Raw genomic sequence first — 27,665 nt, forward strand, 5'->3', positions numbered from 1 at the left:
AAGTAACAAATTGCTATATTGATGGTATAATGCAGTTTACTGTACAATTTTTCAGAGAAGAAACTCAGGAATCAGGTGAAGAGGCATTCCATTTAATCTTTGGCAAGTTTTGTTATATCAATTAGGTTGGAAATAACAACATTTGACAAGTAGTTGTGTGTATTGAGTTTTATGTTTTATAATCTCTAAAATTTAGGAAGGAAAGGGATGAGGAGTTGGAATCAGAACTGATCAAGTAGCAGCTATTTTGGCTTCACTGCAGGGACCTGGTATGTGTGACCACTTCATATGTTGAATATTATGAAACTCCATACACCCATACCCTGAAGCATAAGTAGTTTTTAAAAAAAAATTTAGTCAGTTTCAACACAAACAGGTATTGCTGTGGTAGTCAAGAGAGTGAGATTTGTCATAGCAACACTAGTTAACAAAGCAAAATGCTGAAGGCTTTCAATCTGTACTTGGTGGGGGTGGGGGTGTTAAAATATTGCTATGCTACCCACTTCTCATTTAAAAAAAACTACAAAAAATACTGTAATCTCTTACTGCCATCTGTGCAAGGTTAGGTAGGCATCCTATTGACAAAAACTGCCCAATGTACTTTGTTACACAAAGTTAGAGGCTAGATCTCCATATGCACACACATCAAGCCAACAAGGCCTTATCCTCTTGTTTATAAGTAGTAGTAGTAGGATCACTATCCCATATAACAGACTTTTAAGTCAGTAAAATACATAGAGGAAAGTTTCTTAAGTTGGAGCATCAATTTCATACAAAATAATACCAGTTCTGCTCTACATTAGCTTTCTCCAATTTAGTTCATCTCATCCTATTAACTTTTCTCTATTGTAAAATTTATTTTTGCAGACTGGGGAAGAAATACTGCACTTTTGTGAGTTGAATTACTGTGCTGCTTTACAAGCAGCAGGGAAGGGGAGATAGGATGAGCTGACAACAGGGTGAGTGCAGAATGAGATTTGGCCAGCAACAATCACCTGATTGCTTGTATAAATGCGACCAGTTTTGTGTGCTGGAAATCATCAGCCTAATGATAGCTCTCTAATCAGCTGCTGGACAGATAAATAGGTTGGATGTTTACAATAGAGCAAGATGACTGGACTGCTGGAAGAAGAAATTCTATGTCTCAATCTCCAACTGCCTGAAACCTGAAGAAAGCGTTATTTTCTCCCACCAATTGCTTTAAGCTGTTGCTTTTAACCAGTAACTGAGACAGTTCCTGTGAAGTGAAGAAACCTAAAGATAGGAGAACAAAGAACAGAAGGTCACAGGAAGCAAAAGGAACATCTCGAAGAACCTGGTGGACTAGTAATATCAAATTATCTTCTTTCTGCTCCCCCCCCCCCCCCCCCCCCAATCCATAATACTACTTTGTTTGTATGTGCGTGCATGTGCACCTATATAAGGGCCTTAAAAGACATTTGAGTTTTAATTAGTAGAGTTAAACATTGATAGTTCAGTGTTTTCAGAACTTTCTATTAACCAGATTCCATCAGACAGGGGAACTGAGGATGTTGTGTATCTTGACTAAATCATTAATTTTTGTGGCGACCCCAGGAGGAGTGGGGCTTGAGTACTTTTCCAAGTGGGTTGTCACAACAATTAGTACAAAGAGAAATAATCAGCAGTTTATTGGGCAGGTTTTAATACTTTAATCTGTTCAATAGTCAAAATCAGTTTTAAAAATAATTCTGTCTGAGGAATCCAATTACAATGGACATTGCCAATCGAAAATAAGTCAAACTTTCAATGGTGGTACTCTAGCTCGAAGGAGGTAGACTGAGGAAATACCATGTCAGTCACCAGGTTGTTGCTGCTTTAACACCCAGAGATTTGGCAGTGTTTTAAAGCTTGTTTGCCATGAAGCTGGCAGATTTGAGAAACATGATTAATATCTCAAATTGTTGGAACCTTTGCTGTTTTTTCCTTTAAATCACTTTTTGGTTTGGAGCTGAGAGATGGTGACCTTTGGCCTGTGAGTAGCAGCTTGTTTTTTTTGAAAGAAAAAGGAAGAATAAACAAACTGATATTTGTTTGAGAACTGGCTTGGGAGGTTGATTACAGGGTGATTCTTGATCAAAGAACATTGTAGACATTTTGTCTCCAGTGATGCATTAGGCTTAAGTTTTGGTAGATGTTGAATGTTAAAAGGGCCGTCACACAGAGGCCAGTGCCAACCAGTCTAACAAAGACTGTTGAAAACAGGAGAAACTAAAGTTTGAATTGGTTTTGAACAGTGATATTTGTCAGGATTGTGGCTGCCAAAACTACAGGATGGAGGTTTCATTGCTTCCTGGTTATGCTCCCATTACCAACTTATTGAAAGTTCAGAGAACAGAATCTCTGTTATAAAAAGTAAATGAACATTTCTTGGAGCCTATTGGAAGCAAACGTTGCCTTCAGAAATCAAGCAAGATACAATGCCATGTGCCTGTGGAAACTGCTCAAGTGAACCCGTCAGTTACGTCTCATTCTTCTTTTAAATTTATCCCTTAACTGTATGAGTTGAGCGTCGTAAGGGCAAAATTAAGTTTAAATAGTAGATATTAATTACATTACAGAATCATTTAACTTTGCTCAGGTAAAGCTACTACATTAATAAACAAAATAATTAATTTATTAAGCTATAAACATGGTGATGGTATTAATTATTCAAGAAGTTTGGTTAGAAACCATTGGGGCAATTTTGGGGGTCATTGAATGCTTTAATTTTATTGTGCTGCAAATGCAGGCATGGGGGCACTGATCTGATTTGGCAGTCTGTCCTTGTGTTGTAATAAAATATATAACTTCATTTTAGGACGGTCATTATTCTGCTTTGTTTCTTCTTTAGGAAGAATCTTGCTCCCATTTATCCTTAAACTCTGACAGATTTTTGGGTAATAAAGGAATGAAGAAATAAAGGGAATTGTATAGGAGGGTGGGGTTCAGCCATCAATTTATAGAATGGCTGAGTCAGCTCAAGGGGCCAACTCCTGGGTTAGTAAAATTATCAGAGTATGCACGTACAGTCTGGTCTCCTTCAGGAAAAAAACAAGTATCAAGGTGTACAAGGCTGGAATATTTATTGGTAGGGTTAGACATTTTGTGGGGAGGTGGATACTCTAATTTCAATTAAATTCAATCCTATCTTTGTCTCCTTCAGAGATTTTACTTTCAAAAATCCCTTTGTGCAATTTGATAGTCCAGCAGGCTAATGTGAAAAAGTACCATCTACATTCAAACAACAACAACTTATATTAACAGTGTCTTTAATGTAAAATATTCCAATGTTTCACAGGGGTGTTTATCAAACAAAATTTAAAACTGGGCTTACATTCAGCTCAAACATGCCAGATTTAGTTTATTTTGTACACAAATCTTTAAAAAAAAGTCAAAACTGCAGCCTGACAAAGATTGTTAATGTAAACCTAGCTCCAAAGAATGAAAAATGCACATGGAAGCCAACTCTGCTGGTGAGATTAAACACAAATGGACCAAAACTATGAAGGATTAATAAATGACAAGCTACAGTTTGACTCAATAATCAGCAAGTGCAATGCTGGGACCAGAAAGCTCATCTAGAGTATCGCTGTACCTAGGGTAAACAAATTTGTGCTATGGGACAGGAATTGCGGCCAGAGAACTTATAAAGGCACTACCTCATCAGATGCCCAGGCCACATCCCTATTAATATTGCATGGTTTCTGCATAACCAATTAATCTTGGGTTAAAACCTATGCTGTTAATTAAGGAAGGAACATGCAACTCCAGCTGCTCTGCCAGAATAAGTGTATTGATGCAGAATTACATGGCTCAAACAAGTCTACACAAAATAAGCAAACTCCCTGACACCACAAAAAGGCAAGTGTACTAAATGTTTTAAAGTGGGAAACCAATGGGTTGCTTATTGAAAGAGTTCCTGAACCTCACGCTCCTAGGGTAACCCAAGAACCTTCAAGGAAGAATGAGATTAAAGCAATGCCATGATTCTCATCAACTGATTGGAGCAGTCGTGTTGTCTCAAGTGAATCTGTTCCTTCACCCTTCAGGTACCCATTTATATTTTCATACATTTAAAAAAAAAGAAATTGAAGAGGGAAAATGAAGTCTAAGTGGAAGTGGCATAGCCCCACGCAGCAGTACAACAGCCACAGAAACTCAAAACAGTTGATTACAGTCATTGTAGCTGTTTGTAATATGGCCATTCACAAACATGGGCCAGTACAGCACACAGTCTCTGGCCCCTTTCTGGAAAGTCTAAAGCATGGTGTAAAATAGTGGTGGGCGAAATCACACCAAAAGGTTTAACAGACTCATTAGACTCCCAGCGACCGGAACTTTGCATTGGATGCCAACAGCAAGTTTCAACACGCCTCGCCTGGTGCAGGAGGTGACGTGGAACAGCGAATGTAGGGTGCCTCTTGAGTCAGGTCTTTGAGGACTTTGAACACAAGGTCCGGCATGTGGTCAGTTATCATCTTGGGGCTGATCAGAATGTTGCTGAAGAATGATGCATCACACCACAACGCACAGTACTTTGCTTCGGAAAAGCAGAAACTAGATGGAGGGAAAAGACAGAGGAATTAGATTGAACTAGCTATGCAACCATTCATTCCAGTGGAAGGTTACCAATACCTATAACAGAAATTTTGTTTTTAAGAAGTTGTATTTATAGTATTTATATCTTCACACCATCCAATATGCCAATTAAATACTTTAATTGTAGGTCCTGCAGTTATATCGGGAAATGCATAAACCAATTTGCATATAGCAAGCACCTACAAACAGCAATATGTTCAAACATCCAGACTCGTAGTAAAACTATTTATGGTGGAGGTAAATGCTGACAAGAATTGATCTTTGAATAATAGCTGTGGAATCTTTCAAATCCACTTGACGGAGCAGGCAGAGCCTTTATTTAACTTCTCAACTGAAAGATGTAACCTCCAATAGTGCAGGAGTACCTCACTGTGCTGCACTGAAGTCTTAACATTAAATTTGCAGGACCATGGGGAAAAAGCAAGCAGCGAGTCAAACTCTTTCAAAAGGGCCAGCAAAGAACAATGGGCTAAATGGTCTCTTACTGAGCTATACCTAAGATTCCCAAGTACAAGTCATACAATTTCCTGATACTCTGGTGCGCACAGATTCAAAATAGCCTTCAAAATTCATGAAAGAGGATGATTCAGAGTGGGACTAATTGAGTAGCTGTTTGAAAAAGCCAGTAAAGAATCAATGAGCCAATGGGCTTCTTCTGTAGTTTGTGATTCTATCCTTTAGACTGACACCAGTTGTTTCCAACCTCTGTTAAAAGCTATAAGGTTTGTAGTGCACATAAACTGATTGCCAGCAGTTCAATTCAGACATGATATATTTTCATTATTTTCTCTGAACAAGCTTATCCTTCATAAATTCTCACAGCAAAAATCTCATCTAACATCTGCTACTTATACATAATGACTTTGAAAGAATATTTTTAAACAGAATGGCATAATCACCTCCCTGTGCTGTATTTTTCCATAATGTAAATGATCCTCCCTGGAAGAGAGAGTTGAGGGCCTTGAAAAGGTGAACTCGAAGGTGATTCATCAGGGATGCTGCTGTACGAACTGGATTGGTGCCCCATGAGATTCTGTTCCGCGAGAAGTGGCTCGGTCAGTCGCCCCTGTTGACTGTTGTCCAGATAGTCAGAGAAACTGGCTGGATCACCTCCAAATATCTCATACCAACATCCGCGCAGCAGGATTTGATACTGGACAGAGTACAAGAAGACAACAGGTGGTTAGATATACAGCACATGTGGGAGGCAGTGGCAGAGTGGTAATGTCACTGGACTAGTAATCCCAGAACCCCAGGTTATTGTTCTGGGGACGTGGGTTTGAATTCTCCCACAGCAGAGGATATAATTTAAATTCAATGAAAGAAATGTGGAACTAAAAAGCTACTATATTGGTGACCACTGTCAACTGTCATAAAAACCCATTTGGTTCACTAATGCCCTTTAGGGAAGGAAATCTGCCATCCTTACCTGGTCTGGATTACATGCAACTCCAGACCCACAGTAATGTGGCTGACTCTCAAAAGCCCATGATCGATTAGGGAAGATCAATAAAGGCTGGTCTGGCCAGTGACGCCCACCAGAATCTCAGAATCCCTGTGGAAACAGGCCATTCAGGCCATCGAGTCAACCCAATGCTCCAAAGATCAGCCCACCCAGACACACCCGCCTGTAACCCTGCATTTCCCATGGCTAATCCACCTAGCCTGCACATCCCTGGACACTATGGGCAATTTCCCATGGCCAATCCATCTAACCTGCACATCTTTTAACTGTGGGAGGTAACCGGAGCACCTGGAAGAAACCCATGCAGACTCTGGGAGAACGTGCAAACTCCATACAGACAGTTGCCCGAGGGTGGAATCGAACCCGGGTCACTGGTGCTGTGGGGCAGCAGTGCTACCCACAGCCACTGTGCTGTCCTCATCTGGTGAGTGAATGAAAAGAAAAAGCAGAGATTTTCCAAATGGTTTCTCTCTCTAACTCTACTTTCAGGCTTGAAAATTGTCATGACCGTTCAGTGAAAACTGAAGGGGTTGCTGGGCGAGTAGGGGCCGATTAGCATGGGATATATAGCTGTTATAACTTGCTCACAGGCCCATAACACCAACTGCTGCCTCAGAATTCGTGACACCAAAGTATCAGCTTGCAAAGCCAGTACCGCGGTCCTGACATGAGGCAGACAGACTCCATGACTGAATGATAGAGATAGCAACAACTGCAGATGCTGGAGTCACAGACAACACAGTATGGAGCTGGAGGAACACAACAGGACAGGCAGCATCAGAGGAGCAGGAAAGTTGATGTTTCGGGTCAGGACCCTTTCCTGCTCCTCTGATGCTGCCTGGCCTGCTGTGTTCCTCCAGCTCCACACTGTTATCTCCATGATTAAAAGCTGAAATTTTAAGGTAGCAACGTCACTCTCAGAAAAGGACAAACTCTGAAGACAAAGTGCATAGACTATATTTATACTCCTATGAGGGAAAAGATTAAGGTGCTTCAGATGATTACATGTTTTTGATACATTAGAAAGGGAGAAACCATTTCTTTTGAAGGGAAATCCATAATTTAATTTCCTGTGGGATATATTATCCTCACATATTGAGGGGTCCACAGTCTGGTTTTCCCTACCAGTGGGGACATCTTCTCAATGTCTGACTTATTGAACCCTTCCATAATCTTAAAAGACCTACTTCTGGTCACCCTACAGCCTTCTCTAGAGAAACAAAAAAAAACAAACAAACAGTCACAGTCTGTTCAATCTTTCCTGCTAGATTCTACCTCTCAATTCTGGCATCACCATTGTAAATCTTTTCTTACACATTTGCCAATTAATATCTCCTTTTATTATGGAGATCAGATCTGTGCATGGTACATCAGGAGTGGTCTCACCAGTGCTTGATACAAGTTTACCGTGTGTTTCAACTGCAGCCCATAGGAATTAATATTAGTGCTCTGTTTGTTTCGAACTCTTGAAGTAAAAAGTAGTTTTACCAAATGCTTTACTGAATTTATTACTGAACATATTTATTTTAGCATGGGGTCATTAACATAAGGACTGCATTTCTCAAGGGTAAAATTTTGTCAAACATACATTAGCATTTCCATTCAAACAGCACTGCAAAACATTCTTGGCTACCTTAGGCCGGTTGCTTTGGGCAACTATTCTCAATATTCTTCTTTTCAGGTCTCCCATGTTGCAAAGGCTCAACCTGGAAATGTAAAGGTTCAAACCAATACGAATTAGTATGTAGCACTGGCAATCAATGGAGTAAAATTTTGTGTGCCGTTCAAAGGTGCTGTACACTGACCTTGGAATGAGATCCTTGCCTAGTACAACGGATATGATAAATTTTTTGCTATAATCTGCCAAGGGCTTACTTAAAAGAAAAGAAAATTCTTCATTAGCATGGAGATACTGCTACATGTTATTGTTAGACAGAAGACAACTGAATCTGGAACGGATGTCCTCATTTAAATTTGGCTCAATATCAAGAAAAAGCTATTTTGGATGAAAGTAAAGATGCAGTCACTTAACTAGCACAGCGAAGTAAAAATCTACTAGTAGCAGAAATTGTATAGTCAGTTCTTCTGTTTGCGGGATGGTATAGTGGGTACCATTACATGTAGACAGGGCAAAGTCTGCCACAGAGTTCAAACTATGCACACATGGACAGATCTCGAGTATTGCTGAAAGAAAATCACATTTTGTCAAAGCCTTTCATCAGGACAATTCAGAAGATTGTCAATTTAAGGAGAAAACCAACATTTATACTGTATGAGAGGATAGTGCTGATTGGTTAGCAAGTAGGGTCTGACTGATTAGCGGCGTTTCCGTGGAAAATAATGCTGATTGACAGTTAACTGCCATGCAGAGCAATGTGACTGTACCCAACCTGCCTGTGGTTGTAAAATTCGCAACAGTATTTAACATTAGATGTAATTCTACAATGGACAACATTTGCTTGATAATCCTGAATACAAGAGGAATTATGCTGACAACCAAATTAGGCATGCCATGTGACGCACTCACTGTACTGGAAACTATATATATTAATATGAGAGGGCCCTGTTTTTGCAGACAGCAAGATTCATATACCCAGTGTGCCAGTTTCAACTGAACAAAATAGCTGACAGTCATTCACTGATTCATTTCTCAGGGCAATGCACTGACCAGTCAACCTGCCTTGTTTAATTAATGGGTGTTTTGTCCATGACAACACCTTTACCAGTGCCCACTTGCCAGGCAATCTGCACTATCCTCTTAAATGTTGGTTTTCTCCTTGAACTGGTATTCTTGTGAATTGTCTTCATGAGTGCAAGACAAAAAGCTTTGACAAGGTAAGTCTTTTTCAGCAAAACATAAGTTTTGCATTACCAAACGGCAAGTCCATTAGTTAAGTATCTCTTAATTGAAAGAGTTCAAGGAAGACATTAAAATAGGTAAGTGCCCAGGGCCCGATGGGAGCTATCAAGGGATACTGAGGGAGGCAAGAGAGGAGATTGCTGGGGTGTTGACAGAGATCTTTATATCCTCTTTAGTCACAGGAGAGGTCCCAGAAGACATCTTTTTGTTGACGGGCAACAGGGATAATCTAAGAGATTACAGGCCGGTGAGCATTATACCAGCGGTAGGAAAATTATTGCAGAATATTCTTAGAGAGAGGATTTACTTGCATTTGGAAGTGAATGGACTTAATAGGGATAGTCATCATGGCTTTGTGTAGGGGGAAGTCTTGTCTCAGGCTCGCTCTGCTTTTTTACCTCCCTTCTGAACCTTCTGCATTTCTCTTGGTTCTCAATTGTATTTTCTAACAGAAGTTACATTGTGACAAGTGTTCATCTCCTTTTACATCTAGGGTGCTCTGGATTTGTTTGTCCTCCCTTTTCCTTTGAGTGAATATACCTTGACTGTACACAAACCATCTCTGCTTTAAAAGTAGCCCCTTGTTTAGTCAGATTTTCCCAAAAGTCTCTTGCTCCAGCCTATTTGACCTAGCTCGCCCCGCTAAATTTTGTTACTCTGGACTGCTGACTGTCCTTTTCTAATACCATCCTAAACCTTAGGATAGAATGATCACTGTCCACTAGATGCTCGCCCATTGACACTTGATCTAATTGGCCCAAAGTGCATCGTTTCTTGTTTGACAGGACACAAATTGCTGGAGGAAATTTTCCTGAACATAATCCAGGGTTTGCTCCTCTCTGCCCTTAATACTACCCATGTTCCAGCCTACATTCACGTAGTTTATAAACTGGTTATAACCAGTGTCTTAATGTTGATAACTCTAATTTCCCTTCAGATTGGCTCCTTTACATCCTTCCCACTAGTTGGTGGTCTATAAACTACACTAAGCAATGTAAATGCACCCTCTTTGTTCCTTAAGTCTAGCCAGATTGATTTTGTCCTTGAAACCTTTAGGATACCCTCGTTCTTCAGCAGTGAAATGCTCTCCTTAATCAATGTCACCATCAATCCTCCTTTCCTGAGTAACATCACCTGCCTAGAATATTTAACACTCAGTCCGGTGCTTCCTTGAGCCAGGTCTCTTATCGCTACGTTATTACATTTCTACATGGCAATATTTTTCGTAATTCATTTGTGGGATGTGGGCGTCGCTGGCTGGCCAGCATTTCTTGCCCACCCCTAGTTGCCCTTGAGAAGGTGATGAGCTGTCTTCTTGAATTGCTGTGGTCCACCTGCTGTGGGTTGACCCACAATGCCTTTAGGGAAGGAATTCCAGCGACAGTGAAGGAATGGCGGTATATTTCCAAGTCAGGGTGGTGAGTGGCTTGGAGGAGAACTTGAAGGTGTGGTGTTCTCCTGTATCTGCTGCCCATGTCCTTCGAGAGAAAAGTGGTCTTGGATTAGGAAGATGTTGTTTGAGGATCTTTGGTGAATTGCTGCACTGCATCTACTGAGCATTGGTGGAGGAGGGAATGGGTGCATTTGGGCTGATTTTTCTTGGAATAGTGTCAACCTTCTTGAGTGTTGTTGGAGTCAGACCTGTCCAGGCTAGTGGGGAGTATTCCATCACAGTCCTGACTTGTGCCTTGTAGATGGACTGGCTTTGGGGAGTCAGAAGAGGAGTTACCCACCGCAGTATTCCTAGCCTTTGACCTATCTTTGTAGCTACTGTGGCAGATGCAGTTGAGTTCTGGTCAATGGTAACCCCCAGGATGTTGACAGTGGAGGATTCAATAATGGTACCACCAGTGAATGTCAAAGGCAGTGGTTAAATTGTCTCTTATTGGTGATCGTCAGCCTGGCATTTGTGTGGTGTGAATGTTACTTACAACTTGTCAGCCCAAACCTACATATTGTCCAGATCTTGTCGCATTTAACAAGGACTGCTTCAGTATCTGAGGATTTGTGAATTGTGCTGAACATCCCTGCTACTGACCTTATGATAGAGAGAAGGTCATTGATAAAGCAGCTAAAGACGGTTAGGCCCAGGATACTACCCTGAGAAACTCTTGCAGAGATGTCCTGGAACTGAAATGACTGACTTCCAACAACCATCTTCCTACGTGCCAGATATGTCTCCAACTAGTGGAGAGTTTGCCCTGATACCCATTGATTCCAGTTTCGCTAGGGCTCCTTGATGTCACAGACTGTCACTCTCACATCACCTCTGGAATTCAGCTCTTTTGTCCATGTTTGAACCAAGGCTGTAATGAGATCAGGAGCTGATTGGTCCTGGTGCAAACCAAGCTGGGCGTCACTGAGCAGGTTATTGCTGAGCAGGTGCTGCTTGACAGCACTGTTGATGACACCTTCCATCACTTTACTGATGATCGAGAGTAGGCTGATGGGACGGTAATTGGCGGTTGGATTTGTCCTGCTTGGCAATTTTCCACATTATTGGGTAGATGCCAGTATTGTAGCTGTACTGGAACAGTTTGGCTAGGGGAGCAGCAAGTTCTGGAGCACAGGTCTTCAGTACGATTGCTGAAATGTTGTCAAGGCAGTATCTGGTGTCTCCAGCCATTTCTTGATATCACGGAGTGAATTGCATTGGCTTAAGCCTGTTGTCTGTAATGCTGGGGATCATTGGAAGAGACGGAGATGGATCATCCACTCATCACTTCTGACTGAAGATTACTGTGAAAGCTTCAGCCTTATCTTTTATACCTATAACTCCACATTCTTATTTACTGTACTCTGTGCATTCACATACATGCCCAATTCCCTGATTTGAACTGCAGTATTTTCTCCCTTTCTCCCATTTCATCTTTCTATGTTCTACACCAGTGTTAACCTGCTCTCCAAGTACTTTATGCACCCAAGTATTCCTCTCTAATATTCCGCTCCTAGTTCCCACACCTCTGCTAGTTAGTTTAAACATCCTCCCACTAGCACTAGTGAAACATTATGCAAGGAACTCAGTCCCTGCTTTGTTCAGGAGCATGATGTCCAGGTACAATTTTCCACAGAGCCAGTCCCAATGTCCCAGAAATCTAAAACCAGTAGCATCTTTCAAGCGATACATTCTGCCTTATCCTTTACTTCTGTTCCAACTTGCATGTAAGCACTGGGAGTAATCCGGAGACTACTTCATTTGAGATTCTGTTTGCTAACGTCTACCTAGCTCCCTAAATTCTGATTGCAGGACCATATCTCCTTCTGACCTGACTCAAGTGGTACCAACATGGACAAAAATTTCTGGTTGTTTCCCAGAATGTCCTGTCACAGCTCTGTGGTATTCTTGACCCTGGCAAGGGAGACAACATATCATCTTGGCCACAGCGACAGAAACATCCTTACTGGTGTATTCCCTTACTAATGAACCCCTATTACTAAAACTCCTCCTATCATCCTCCTCCCCTCCTGTACAGCTGGCTCTGTTAGCATTCCTATACTGTATCGGCCAGCCTCTACAAGCAGCAGTCCAGGCCACATCTCACTGCTCTAGTCAGCCTATTCCATTCGAACTTCTGAGTTTTTAAAATATGTAACCTATTTTTCTAATCAATCCATTCAGAGATGTCATTACACACCTCTGGTGCAGGTGGGACTTGAACCTGGGCCTTACAATCCAGGGGTTAGGGGCACTACCAATGTGCGACCAGAACATCTGTGTTTGGCACTTCTACCTGAAAAGGTCCATCGATTCAAGGGGCATTCATTCAATTTTAAATCTTGCTGTAAGAGTGAAAACACTGGGATAGTGACTGAGAATGCACTCAGTTACAGCTCCTGTACCACAAATAAACCAACAATTCCCCTCAAATGAAAACAGTTTGTGCATGAAATTCAAATTCTTAAAAAGAATGAAGTCCGTCTTGGCAATACCAATTTAGTGACCATCTCTTAAAGGAAATCCCATTTCACAGAAAAGTCCATGCAGTTGTTCAACACCTCTCACCTTAGCAGACCTCCTGGAGGAGAAAACGCATAGCATCGAAGTGCTGGGAAGGATGCGTGGAGCATTATAGCAAGGATCGAGGCTGCTCCTGCCCCCAGGCTGTGGCCAGTTATAATCAGCTTGTATTCCTACAATGGGAGAGACAGGCTTACTCCAACAACACATGATCATTTCAAACAACTAAAAGCAAGCAGTTCTGTAGTTGGCAATTGGCAGAACACATTCAATTTTCTTTCTTAGCCTGATATCCAAGTGGGGAAAGTGAGTTGCAAAGAGTTCTAATCCTCTCTATACTGTTCCTGATGCACTGATTGTGCCTGGCCACGTTGTTTAAGTGGACAATATCCATTCACAGCGATCAGTGGAACCCAATACTGACTCAAACATGCGTTCAGCAGGGTCACATTCAGGAGCAGGGAGCCGATCCTTTCCAGTACCGTCTTGACTCAGATTCTGTAGTTCGGGACAGATCAGGCACTAGTGCTGGGATCTTACTGCCCTGTATGGCTCTGTTTCTCATGGCTTTGAGCAGCCACAAACTGCTCCGGTGTCACCTACAGCCTACGATACACTGCGTCGGGAAACTATTGTTCAATTTGTATCTCTGGTTGTTCTGCACTGATCACATGACCATGATAAAGACACATGGCAAGTAGAAAGATAATTCTTATCCTTTAGACTTCAGACATGACCTTTAGCACAATCAGGATAAGTGTCATAAACAAACCCTTCAGTATAGCAAAATACAAATGCAAGAGGAGTCACTTATAGGAGCACAAGCTTCCAGGAAGTTCTCTGGAACAGTAACTAGTTAAACACTTATATAAAAGCAATCACAGACACAATGCTCTAACATCTAATGCTATAATGGGTGTGGAAAACTACTAGGAATAAAGAGGTTTCAGTTGTTACAGAACAGACATGTGGGTTGCTCTCTTTGGAACAGAGAGATTAAGAGATTTACTTTAGGTGTTCAAAATTTTGAGGCGATTCTGAAAGTTTTGCTTTATTTCTTCAGACTCCATCAACAGGTGGTTTGGTAACCAGAAAGCTCTGAGTTAACATAAACAGCAACAGAACTGATGGGAATGAGATTTTTCGTTATTAAATTCAACAAGTTGTGATCTGTCATGTGCATTTAACAATAATTTTAAAAGGATTTTGGTTTACTAATTAGAGAAAGAAAATTTGCAGGGCTACATGGGAAGGACAAGGGGAGTGGAACTAATCAGATAGCTCTTTCTAAGTGTTGGCACAGGCATATTAGATCCAAAAGTTTCCTCTGCCGCACGAATCCAGAACAGTAAGTGTAAGCATTGCAAGGCAATTAAAATATCAGAGTAACCTGGTATTTAAAGTAAAGTCTGTAATCAGTTTTACACAGACACCTACAAGGTTGGTGCTTAACCACCATAAAAAGAATAATATGACTGAGCATTCACACAGAATCCATATATTACCCACTGTGTTTGGATTATTGTTTCAGTGTATTACCCAGTTACTGTATAAAAAGATTGTGCGATGGCAGACTGAACAATTCAATGATTATATCAAGAGAAACATTTATAATAAAAAGAATTTACCATAACACAAAAGAGTAATGAATTGTCCCGATATATATTAAAGATAATTATATTCCAATAATTTTCACTTTGATTTCCTCAGGTCATTCACAGCTAAAAACCTCAAAAGAAAACTGCAGCAGCTCCTACACAGTTCCCATTAAACATTTAGTTTTTTTTTCCCAAAACACATCAAACAGAGGCAGATATTCATAATTAATATTTATAAACTCACCGGCACAACTGAGAAAGCTTGGTTTAAAATCCCATCATCAATTAGCTTCTTGTAAATGTAACGTGCAGCTTGCATAATACCCTTGAAAGAAGTGGTTTAAGTGGTTAGTTAATGGCTATTGTACCTGATTTAGAGCACAGCTGGATGTGCCATTTGAGATCTGCACAGGTTCGGAGTAGGTTGTTTTGCAAGGGACAGTTTTTCACTTGGGGCTTACAGACACGCTGTAGTTATCTTGAATGGAAAGGAGTTCTCATTCAGTGAAGAATTAGCTTAAAACAGTCATGACTCTCCCCTCACCAAATAATTGGTGAGGGCTAAGAGGGTGTGAGCAGAAGAACTTCTGTGCTGCTCCCATCATGGTTAAAGAGTCTGGCGCAGTCTAGGAGGCTCGCACACAAAGAACAAGTCACCTGGTGGAACATACAGTCACAAGCAGTATCTCCCAATTGGGGAAATTGAAAGGCTCTTCATTAAAAGGATAAGAAATAAATCAGTAGCTTTTTTTTTATTACTCATTCACAGGATGAAGGTGTCGCTGGCTTGGTCAGCGTTTATTGCCCATTCCTAATTGCCCAGAGGGCAATTAAAAGTCAGCCATGTTGCTGTGGGTCGAGTCACATGTAGGTCAGACCAGTTAAAGATGGCAGTTTCCTTCCCTAAAGGACATCAGTGAAGTCAACGGATATTTCCGACAATGAACAACAGATTCACCGTCTTCCTTAGACTCTTAATTCCAGATTTTTAATGAATTAAAATTCCACCATCTGCCACGTATTAACAGCCCAGCGACAATAGCACTAGGCTGTCACCTCCCAAAAATATGACCTTTATAAATCAAACAACCATAGGTTGAGCGGTTATAGGTTGGACAAAACAGCTATGAATCAGTTATATATAGGCGGAGCTTGGTTCACAACAAAAAAAAAAGAGTATACATGGAAAGAGCAGGAACATGAAACTAAACTGTTAGCTCATTCAGAGAATTGGATCAGGCAGTTGCACGAATGGCATCTTTCTGGACTATATATTTTATCACACTAAGCTCTGATTTAGAATTTCAGATTAATATTTAGCTAGTCAGTCAGCAAGGATGCATACATACTTTAATTTCAGATCTAAAATCCAAGCTAATGGGTGTGAGATATCAACTGTTTCATAACTACATTCAGGTTGAAATGTAAATGCTGAGACTAAGTGTGTATCTCTGTTTTCATGTGGTCCTTCACTCTGGTAATTCTAAGTACTTACAAACTTGAAGAGGAGGAGTTGAACACTCACCTTATGTGCCAAAGATTCTCCTGTCACACAATCTACATGCAACGTCTCACGATCTGCACTCAAATCCGTCAAAGCATCCTGTAGGTTAATTAATAGATGTAAACATGGATGGCAGACAGGAATTACTGGATGGAGAAAGATTAAGGTCATAAAGTCATAGTCATTGAGATGTACCGTACAAAAACAGATCCTTCGGGTCAACTCATCCCTGCCAACCAGATACCCTAATAAATCTAGTGCCATTTGCCAGCATTTTGCTCATATCCCTCTAAACCCTTCCTATTCATATACCCATCCAGATGCCTTTTAAATGCTGCAACTGTACCAGCCTCCACCACTTCCGCTGGCAGCTCATTTCATAAACGCACCACCATGTGAAAAAGTTGCCCCTTAGGACCCTTTCAAATCTTTCCCCTCTCACCTTAAACATATGCCATCTAGTGTTGGACTCCCCCACCCCAGGGTGAAAAGATCTAGTCTATTCACCCTATCCATGCCCCTCATGATTTCAAACTTTATTCAGTTCATGCGCTATCAACTTGGCAGCCACATGGCACAACGATAAAGGAAAATATTTTAATCTGCTTTTTATTAAAGCTCACGATAATTAAAGCTCGTGGAAATTTGACTCCTACAAAGTTGACAGAAACAAGTATAATTTTTAATGATTGGTATATCTATGTGGAGTATGTTAAGAAGGGCAGAGTTTTAGTTTCAGTTTTGAACTGAGCTGGAGTGTCTGTAAATGTGTTTACATGCAACTAAGTAAGGCTTTTAAACAAACCCTAGAAGTGAATAGTTCAATGCTTTAGAAAACAAAAGATTTGGAGAGAAACAAAAAGGTCGCTGCCTAGCAGCAAGGCGTCCTATGACTCAAGGAGGGAAAGGTAGAAACCAGCTCTTTTGGAAAGACAGAACCATACAAAAGGTTTCTTTCAGAGACCATGCAGGTTTCTGCCTGAGGGAACAGGTCAGCAGCAAAAGGTGCTGTTAGCTTAACGACCTCCAGAACCATCAGGGCAGGAGAAGAGTCCTGAGTGGTTTATGTCAGTATGAGAAATCTGCAGAAATGAAAGGCTGTGGAAGGGGTGGTTAAGGAATACATGAGCTGTGCTAGCAATTTATTTAAAGGTCTCATGAAGAAATGTGAACTAAAGAAACCGAGAACAGTGTGCCAACAGAATAAGGAATTATAAAGTGGAAATAAGGTGATCCTTCATGGAGGTTTGAGAATCTGTAACATTGTTGTGGATGGCAGGGGTTGAATCTTTATTTCAGATATTTATAATAAGGCTTTTTAAAATAGTTTCTGTATTGTAAAATAGTGCTTTTTCTCCTTTTTTGTGTAATAAACTTTGATGCTCTTTTAGAAAAGTATCTTGGCAGCATCTAACGTATATGATGAATGACTGAGCACCATGGTAACTAAATTGTAAAAAGGAAACTTGTGGGCTAGGTTTCGCTCTGTGATTGGATTTGTCAGTATTACCATTAGTTGGGATCATTATGACCCTAATGCTTCAGTTGCTAATTGTCCATTCAGGAACCAAGTTAATCAGATCAGGAAAACGCCAGGTTTGATATAGCGTGTGTGCACCAAGTTGACCAATCTTTTCAAAGCACTTTCTGGACCAAACTCTTTACCTAAGCAATCAGTATTTTCTTTCTTGATGTTATTTCAGTCACGGCTTTGAAGTTCATCTGAATTTTAAACAATCAATTTTAAGAACTTTTCAAATTCCTCCATAACCTTGTCCGTCCTACCTCCGTAATGTCTCTCAGTCTCTGAGCTCCTCCAACTCTGATCTCGCATACGTGCCCAACTTCTACTGCGCCACCATTGGTGGCCAAGCCTTCATTTGCCTGGGGTCTTAACTCTTGAATTCTGTAAATCTGTCCCCCACCCCGCCCTAACCCTGCTCCTTGAAGACACTCCTGAAAATCAACTTCTTTGACCAAGTTTTTAGTCACCTACTTTGGTTTGGTGTCATTTCTTGGATGTGCTCATTCTAATGAAGAACATCAAAACACAAGTTAACAATACTATTTAGATGCAGAGTATTGTACAATTTAGGGCTTTGAGGATTTCTCTAGCTGTAATGTGTCTCAGATTGCAATGGCGATCAAATAGTAAAGCAAGACTATTGCTGACTTGAAATCCCCCATCTCTTGAACTCTTGGGTGGATGTGTTTGTCTTGTTGACAACCCAACCCCTGTGAGATCAGCCTTAGTTGGAGATTCTGCATTCAGCTTAAAACATATCATTTTCTTACAGTCTCAACTAGGAAAGGATGTGGGTAAGAAAAGGACAAGAAACATTCACACTATATATATGCCAAACAATGACCATCTTCAACAAGAGAGAATCTACCCAATGTCCCTTGACATTCAATGGCATTATCATCATTGGATCACTCCATTATCAACATCCTGGCTGTTACTATTGACCAGAAGCTGAACTGGACCAGCATTTAAACTCTGTGGCTACATAAGTAGGTCTGAGGCTAGACATTCTGCAGTGAGAAGCTCACTGCCTGACTCCCCAGTGGCTGTCCACTAGCTACAAGACAGAATCAGGAGTACAATAGAATATTCCCCATTTGTCTGGATAAGTGCAGATTCAAAACACTCAAAAAGCTCAGCATTGTCTGGAACAAAGCAACCTGTTTGACTGGAAACCCAAACACCACCTCCAATCCTCACTCCCTTCACCAGGGATATCTAATGGCAGCAGTGTGCATTATCCAGAAAATGCATTGCAGTAACTCACCAAGGCTGCTCTGACACCACATTTCAAATCTACGACCTCTAACACCTTGAAGAACAAGATACGTAGGAAAACCACCATCTGCAAGTTCATCTCCAAGCAACGTGCCATCCTGACTTGGAACTATATCACCATTTCTTCACTGTTGCTGGGTTAAAATCCTGGAAATCCTGTGGGTGTTCATAAACCACAAGAGCTGCAGCAGTTTAAGGAGGGAGCTCACCATTCCCTTCCAGGGTAATTAGGGATTTTCAAAAAAAAAACACAAAAATTTGCAGATGCCAGAAATTAATAAAACGCTGGCCTAGCCAGTGACACCAACATCCCACAAATGCACGATTTGAAAAAGGAGCAGCCAAAATGAAGAACCAATAAAGAGAAAGCAGAGGCGATTGATTCATTTTTCAAATCCCAGCATTATTCAGCTGTAGTGTCACAAAGCAGCAATACAAAATCTGGTCTATTGCTTTGAGGAGACATCTAGTGGTGCAATTAATTACTACAACAGCACTGATAAAATCCTTTCTAAGACAACCAGGGATTTTAAGAACTTGTACATTTAAACTGTCAGAACTAGCAAAATCAGCACATACATGCCCTACATACAAACATCGGTGCCAGTCAGCCTTCAGAGATAGTAGGAACTGCAGATGCTGGCGAATCTGAGATAACAAGGTGTAGAGCCGGATGAACACAGCAGGTCAAGCAGCAGAGGAGCAAGAAGGCTGACGTTTCGGGCCTTGATCCTTCTTCAGAAAGTCAGTCTTGATGCTCACCATTTTGCATCAGCAACTCTGGTTTGTGCAAGGGCAGACTCAACAACAGAGTGGGATAGACAGACAGACAGATGGATGGACTGAGACAGCGTTACCAGTGGGAACAGGCCAAGCCAGCACCCTCAGCATTTGGATCAGAATTAGCAGTATTTCCTTACAAATTGCATATGTGAACTCAGAGTTGCTTTTTGTCCAATGCAGTCCGTGTGGTTTTCTCAGTAGCTGTTTAGGAAGTACACTGATTGACTCCTTGCTCTGAAGAAGGGTCAATGGACCTAAAATGTTAACTCAATTTCTCTCCACAGATGCTGCCAGATGTGCTGAGTTTTTCCAACAATCTCTTGTTTTCGTTTTATTTCTGATTTCCAGCATTCACAGCTCTCTTTTCCTTACACACAAGTTCAGGTGGATTCTGACTGCCCTTTGCTGGTAAACGTGCTGAAAAATATAGCCTGTTTTGTTTTGCACAATTACAGCCCAGAAGGTAGCCAACTGACACTTTGTGCAAGTGTTAGTTTCTGGAACAGTAATTCACTTAGGTTACAGCGCCACCATTGTAACTCTGCACATTCTTTCTTTCCAAATAATAACCTAATTCCCTTAAAAAAAAACTTTGATATAATCTGCCTTCACCACACTCTCGAGCAACGTACACAGATCCTAATTGCTCATTGTGCAAAAAAGTTTATCAGTATTGTTTCTTTCACCAACTATCTTAAATCAATGTCTTCCAGTTTTCTATCCTTCCACCGACAGTTACTCTCCTTATGTGCTCTGTCCAAATCATTCATGATTTTGAATACTTTTAGTGAACCTCCTAATCTTCTCTAAGAAATACGGTCCCAGGTTTTCCAAACTATCAACATCTCTAAAGCTCCTCATCCCTAGGACCATTCTTGTGAATCTTCTCTGTACTCTCTTTAATGCCTTCACAACTTCTCTAAAGACATAATAATCCAGTTGTGGCTGAACCAGTGTTTTGTGATGGTGTAATGTAACTTCCAGGCTTTTGCAATCTATGCCCTATTACTGAAGCCTAAAATGGTCTGTGCTGTTTCTCTCTCCACAGATGCTGCCAGACCTGCTGAATTTCTCCTGTAGAGAGATCGTACGAACTGCAGATGCTTTCTCCTGTAATTTGTTTTTGTTACCTTCATCAACCCTCCTATCTCAGCAAAAAAAAACCACAATAAAACCAGTTAAAAGAAAACACAAAATTAATTTTGCTGTCAATTATCATCTCTAGAAGTTTCTCCACCACTAAGTTAAACTGACTGACTGCGTTACAGAGCTGAGGGAAGACTAACCTCCAGTGAAAGAGTTCCTCTCACGGCCACCACCACAGTCTCCTTTTTGTGATCCAGTGCCACATAAAATGGAATTTCGTAAATCTGCACCAAGTGGGTGAAAATAAGACAATATCTGAGATTTAGAACAGCCACAAATCATTCTGAATTAGTTTTTGAAAATAGCTCACTATTACTCAGCTGTCTTTCACTCTCAATGTTTACAGAAACCGAAAAAAACCCCCACAAAATGGAGAACAGCAAAAGTGTCACCCTGTCTCTCGAGATTAATGATAGTACCGTAGGTAGGCATCTCAATCTCTCTCACATGCTGAAGCAGGTTGTTATGTTTTGTAAGATTTGAGCTACTGAAATAAGGAAAGAACAAGTGGTTGTAGCACACGAATGATCTTTGTAATTACATGTACTGCTGGCTTTGCAAAACCTTCAATTTATCAGTTCCTCTCTACACACTAATGCCAATTGTTCTAGGAACAGAAAATATTTGCAAACCACAATAAAAAAAACACAAGAACAAGTTTGTATTCTTAAGAGCTTGCTATATCGCCAGAACATCACATTGCATTTTACATCCAATGGATTACTTTGATAGCACAGTAAATGGCAATTTGTATACAACAAGCTCCCACAAGTAGTAATCAAAGGGATGCCAGATAAATCTGTCCCTCAGCAGGAGATCCTTAAAAAAAAAGTTTTTGTTCTTAGGAAACTGAACAGGACATTTAATGATAGCTGTCTCATCTGAAGTTCTGCACTTCCATATCATAGCATCCCTTCAGCACTGCCCCTCCACAGCGCACTGCTCCATCAACACTGCCCCTCCAAGGGCATGTGACATCCCCTTAGCACCTTCGATTGAAGTTAAGCTGCAAATTTAGAGCTGCCATGTTGTAGATAGTTTTGTTTTTTAGCCTGCCCATGACAGTTGTTACCTTGTTGTGAAAACTGATGTGGATAAAATCCCGGTTTTGCAGCCCTGTAGTTTGCAGCATGGAGGCGAAATGGCAGCCCACATGATCCCCACCGACTATGTCCTGCTCGGGAAATTGGCTTCTACAACTTGAGAGAGAAATAACTTACATTAAACTGATGAGTCCCGTTTCACAAGTTTTAAAGTAATTGTGATTACAAACCAGATAATGAACACTCGGCAATAGTCACAGTTCTTCATGCAAACCCAAGGAGGATGTCTGGACCTCTTTCCTCCCCGCCTTTGCCCCACCCCTTCAAAAGTTGTTGAGGTTGAACAAGGTTAGACAAAAATGGCCATTTGAAAACATCAAGACTTATAGTTTTTGTTCCGCAAAGGCGTTAAGGCAATTAGAACCTGGATGCCTAGATACAGATCAATCGTGATTTAGTTAATTACCTTCTCCCATTCCTGATGTCGATCAATAAAGGCTATGACTGACTAATTCACCCTGACACTATTGCTCAATAAAATGAGTAACTTGCTTCCAATTCAAACAAATTCAGCGTAAAGTTGTAACTTGCACATATGTTCTTCGGTCTTGAAAATTGAGTGAGGTTAAAACGTCATTACTGACAGGATTTTAGCCAACACAATTTTCGTTCCTTCCCCAAAAAAAACCCAAAATATCACCAGTACACATCCGTAGCTGCATTTGCAGTTAAATTTCCTGGCAGCCAGTACTTTTCAACAGCTTCAGTCTTATCAGATCTAACTGGACTTCCTCTGAATGTAGCAGTCAGCTTCCAGTACAGGATGTTTCATGGTACATATGGTCAAGAGAAAGTTTTTTTTTTAAAATAAAAGAAAACTTACATTTGGTCACCCTAGGCAGCATCCTTTTCAGTTGTGAAGACAGGTGCAAAGCTCCCATTTAGTACCTCTGCCTATACAAGATCATCTCTCTTTTGGTCCATAAGCAGCCCTGGAAAGACTATAACCTGAAAGGTGTGATTCTAAAGGGGATGCAGAAGCAAAAGGAACTGGAAGGTACATGTGGACAAATCACTGAGGGCAGCAGGACGGACTGAGAAAGCAGTTAAAACATACAGAATTCTAAGCTTTCTACAAGCCTAAGAACTGATATGGTCTCAACTGGAGGAACGTATCCAATTTGAAGCATTCCACATAGTTCCAGAGATGAGAGATCTCAGTTATGAGGATTGACTGCCAAACCCAAGACTCTTTTCCTCAATGAACAGAATGTTGATACAGCTGTTCAAAATCACATATGATCTGGACAGAGTAGATAGTGATAAAGCTGTCCCCATTGGTGGAACAGTTGAAAACCAGAGGACACCAGTACAAAGTTAATGACAAAAGAACACGTGGTAGCATGAAGAAAACATTTTTTTACATAGTGAATGGATAGGATCTGGAATGCACTGCCTGAAAGTGTGATGGAAGCAGACTCAATCATGGCCTTCAAAAGAGAATCCAGATAAATATCTGAAGAGAAAAGATTCCCAGGGTTACAGGCAAAAGATGCAAGAGTTGGACTGGCTGAGTTGCTCTTGTAGAGAGCTGACAGGACACAATAGGTCGAATGGTCTCCTTCTGCGTTATAATCATTCTGCAATCCTATAAAGAGACTAGTCACCATAAAATATATTTTAATTGTAAGAAAGAATTTCAATCAAAACAGCACTGGAAATCATGTGCTCAATTGTCAACAAATGCAGAAGTGCAGCAATCGTGGGGACTCTAGTTTGAAAACTAACCAGAGTAAAATATTGGACTTGGTGTCATAATTACAGTCATGGTTATCACAAGATACAGAAGGCATCTTCAGGACCATTCTGAGCAGGTTGTAAGTACTGAAAACCATTAGGACTTACCACATGCAGTTATGGCTCAGCCTGCATATGCCAGTTAGGGGGTTACTGAAGATGTACAATGGCCATCCATATGCTGCAACAGCAAACTGCATGTAGTGAGCAGAGTTCTCCAATTCTATATCCAGCTCTTCAGCCTAGTAAAAACAACAGATGATGCCAAGACACGTAACTTAATAAGACATACCCAACAGAAATTAGATTCTTAGGTCAATTCCAGGAGACTGTGATGGACTAGGGAACTAGCTGGCTCAAGCTGCTTCTGTCCTGGATTTTAGTCATAGGGTAACCCATCAATGCACCTAATAACGTACAGTTTATGAGTAGCCTACTACTGCATGATAGTCCTTGCAGATATGTTCATACTGATGCTTTCACGTCAGCCAGAACGGCCTGAAACATTATCTCATGGTGCATGCGTGTGTGTATATGCATGCATGTGTGCACGCACGTGGTGACTGTTGGGTGATTGTGTACAAAGTGGCAAAATGATCAGTAATCTATGTTTCTGGCAATTAATGCATGGATAGTTATATGTTTGGTATTGACTGACTACTGCTGGAGTGCAAGCAGCAATTGGCAATACATGATACATTTATGGTTATTGATTGTTAACATTGAGCCCCAACCAGAATCCAATACAGCACCGTCAGTATTATGGCAGCAAAAAGTTTGAAAGCTTGTCTGTGGTTAGCAAAGAGCTTCTTCCTGCCCCAAAATTGCAAAAGGAATGCTGCTGAGTCAACACCCCCAAAGACTTCTTAAAAGGGATATAACTCAAAGTGGAGAGGGTTATGACAAGTAGCTGAGGCGACTAGCACAGATGCATATAAAGGAGGGGCTAGATAAGAATGAGAGAGGAAGCAGCAGAGCAGTGAGATAAAGGGGAGTTGTGTAAAGCATAAACGTCAACACTGGACAGTTGACTGAGTGGTATGTTTCTGTGCAATAAATACTGTTACATTCTGCTACTGGTGATCAGTGTTAACCTTCCGAGAGATCCAAAGAACCATTTCTCCTGCCACTTTACTGATTTCTGCAGTGTCAATCTGACTGTATTAAAGATAAGGAACAGAAAAAAGTCATATCTTTTGTATGTTTAATAATTCAGTTCCAGTAATTGTGAAAATGGAGAATGAGCTCGAGTATTCTTTAGAAATTAAAAAGTCACTGCTGGCTTAATAAGATGTAAAATTCTCAACTGTGAACTTACAGATTGTGGTTGAGGGAGAGTACAAGCCACCACCTCCAGATCGCTGCACTTCTCTTTCTTATCCTGCTCCTGATGCAGGAGAGTCAGTCCTGCAGCGATATCACCAGGCACCAGGTCTGTATCCTGCCCACAGAGATAAAACAGTGGTAAGGATATAAATATTTGTCTGTAAAATCTAAAACTCCAAAGGCATGTTTGTACATATACATCCTATCTCCCCCCAACAGAAAGGGATCTAAGAAAATTAAGATTATCTGAAAAATGCGTGTGTCATGTGGGCCAACATTTATTGCCCATCAGAAGGTGGTGGCGAACAACTTTCTTGAAATAATGCCATCCACGTCATGTAGATACATCCACAATGTGGTCAGGGAGAGGATTCTAGAATTGGACTCAGTAACAAATGTAGGAAGTCAAGGGTGGCGAGAGACTTGGAGGGGAATTTGCAGTGGTGGTGTTCTCATGCCTACTGTTCTCATGTTCTACTGCTTTATCCTTCTAACTCCTAGCCTCTGACCTGTGTGTATATGTCTGATCCAGTCAGTTTCTGGTCAATGGTAACTCCATTTTTATAGGTGGGGTGCACAGAGAACAGCGATATTCAATGATGATAATGACATTGAATGTCAAGGGGTGATGGTTAGATTCTGTAACTGGAGATGGTCATTATTTGGCATTGGGTGTGGCATGAACGTCAAAACTAAAAGAAACAAACAGGACAAAGGAATGCTGCATTAAAGTAAAACATTGGCTATGGAACTGGGCCTGTCTTGAACATACTAAATATCTCAAATTCCTCTCCATAACCCCAACCCCACTAAGATCACCTGCTCCCTGTGCTTTATCAGTATGACTTTCAGCAAAGGATCAAGAATGTCATGGAGATCATTCTCCTGTAAAGTTTAGGCCAGACAATACAATTTTGTTTTAAAATTCACATGTCTGACATTGGTAACTTTCACAAATTAGGTATTTTCACTAGATGGATGGGGAGCACATGAACAGTCCTGGAGCTTACAAAATTGACAAAGAAAAAGTCAGTCCAGTCTCCCTGTGATTACATAATCACTTTGGACAGGACAAAAAAGAAATGGGCTGCCTTTGGAAAAAGAAAGTCTGGGAAACTCCTCTTAGACTTCCTCACAGTTAATCAAAACCAGTCCAGGATATACATGGACCAAGTGTGATCCGTAAAGTCACTCAACTTTTGTACAATATGATCTCTAACTGGATCAGGAAGCATTCAGCTCTCTTGAAATGAGATTAGGAGCAATTGCAAGAACCTTTACCTATGGTTCAGTACAAATCTGAAGCTCTTCCCAGGTGACAGAAAACATTTCAGCAAGTTTTAAATTTTCAAAAATATTTAACTAGCTCAAGAGAAACAATAAAGATGAATACAAGTTCTCCTGTACAGTTTACATTAAGAATGTCAAAAACTCTAGATAAACTACAACACTCAGCAAACCTGAGTATTTAGGATAGATATAAAAAGTGCTAGAGAAACTCAGCAGCTCATCATCTATGTAGATAGAAACAGATTCTGATCCATTAAGACTCGTCTTCAGAAGTATTAATTGCTTAGCAAATGAATTGCTCCAATTTGCAAGAACAGCCCTGACTTTTAAAAACTTTTCTTCTTACTGCCATGTCAACTTAAAGCAAAATGGTCTGTGGCATTTGATTTGACATGTTTCCCATTTTAAAAAAAAAATCTTTAAAAAATCAACTTACCAGAAAAAAGGCAGAGAAGAGTTCTGCAATGTCTGTAAAGGCAGCCCGGTTGTCCTTTGTATCTTTTGTAACGCAGCAACACATCAGCTTCAATCTGCACTCCCATACCCGTGACGCCATAGACTTTGCTTGGACTGCGTCACTGCTCTCCAAGTCATGGGCCATGCTTACTAAGTAGTTTAAATGTTTGGGTCTGCCCAGAGGGTCGAAGAAAATTAAGACAGCAACCACCGTGAAGAATAAGAAAACCCAACTGTGAAAAGGATATTTTTTTCCAGGATTAGTATTGAAACCTCAAACCTGACTTTTGTAAAAACAAGAACTACTTGATTCCTGATCTATTCCTTAAATTGTACAGTTCAGTTGTGGCTCAGCAGATAGCGCTCTTGCCTGAATCAAAAGGTCATGGATTCAAGTTCAACTCCAGAAACTTGAGCACAAAATCGAGACTGACGATCTTAATGCAGTACTGAGGGAGTGCTGCAGTGTCAGAGGTGCCTTATTTCAGACAAATCATTATATTGAGACTGAAACATTTGCTAACTTTTATAACTAATAGGCTGAAAATGCTTTCTTACCTGGCAATGACAGCTATAGTAATCGTGGCAACAACAGAGGGAGCACAGCCCTGGCTTTCATCATTGACCCAGACAGCACCCAAGAATGCCCAGATCAGTTCAGGTAAATAAAGAGTAGTACGGATATAAATCAGAGCCGGGATATGTTGTCTTGGACCTGGCTTGGTGATCGTTCCTGTAAAGAAGACGACCAAGAATATAAGGAGTGTGGTAATTCAATGTTTTTCTTTCATGCTAGATGTCATACCTTTATGGAAGGATAAGTTGGTAATAGTGTTATTATGATCAGCTGGGTTTAGGATTTGAGAATTTGAATTTCCTCTCTGAGCATATAGTTCTCTAATTTATATCTAATATATCCACTTGACAGTTAAACAGGGCCTCAGCAAAATGGGAGACAACAAGGTGCAGGGCTGGATGAACACAGCAGGCCAAGCAGCATCATAGGAGCAGAGAGGCTGACGTTTCGGGCCTAGACC

The 27,665-nt window shown here is 40.7% G+C and overlaps 1 protein-coding gene across 4 annotated transcripts in view; it reads right to left on the reverse strand.

The window, feature by feature from the left end:
* Positions 1-3,066: 3,066 nt before the first annotated feature.
* Positions 3,067-27,665, reverse strand: part of daglb (diacylglycerol lipase, beta) — a 30,802-nt gene continuing 6,203 nt past the window's right edge. For all 4 annotated transcript variants that reach the window (XM_020513015.2, XM_048609275.1, XM_048609277.1 and 1 more), the window contains exons 3-15: positions 27,187-27,361; positions 26,609-26,861; positions 24,875-24,997; positions 23,665-23,798; positions 21,789-21,915; positions 20,857-20,940; positions 16,006-16,083; positions 14,725-14,805; positions 12,928-13,055; positions 7,870-7,938; positions 7,698-7,770; positions 5,499-5,752; positions 3,067-4,557 (exon numbers count right to left, since the gene is read on the reverse strand). In XM_020513015.2, the coding sequence (XP_020368604.2) occupies positions 4,365-4,557; positions 5,499-5,752; positions 7,698-7,770; positions 7,870-7,938; positions 12,928-13,055; positions 14,725-14,805; positions 16,006-16,083; positions 20,857-20,940; positions 21,789-21,915; positions 23,665-23,798; positions 24,875-24,997; positions 26,609-26,861; positions 27,187-27,361 (1,772 nt within the window). In that variant the 3' untranslated portion in view covers positions 3,067-4,364. The remainder of the gene's footprint in view (positions 4,558-5,498; positions 5,753-7,697; positions 7,771-7,869; positions 7,939-12,927; positions 13,056-14,724; positions 14,806-16,005; positions 16,084-20,856; positions 20,941-21,788; positions 21,916-23,664; positions 23,799-24,874; positions 24,998-26,608; positions 26,862-27,186; positions 27,362-27,665) is intronic.

This window comes from Rhincodon typus, chromosome 21 (genome assembly GCF_021869965.1).
Source record: "Rhincodon typus isolate 14 chromosome 21, sRhiTyp1.1, whole genome shotgun sequence".
Taxonomy (NCBI): Eukaryota; Metazoa; Chordata; class Chondrichthyes; order Orectolobiformes; family Rhincodontidae; genus Rhincodon; species Rhincodon typus.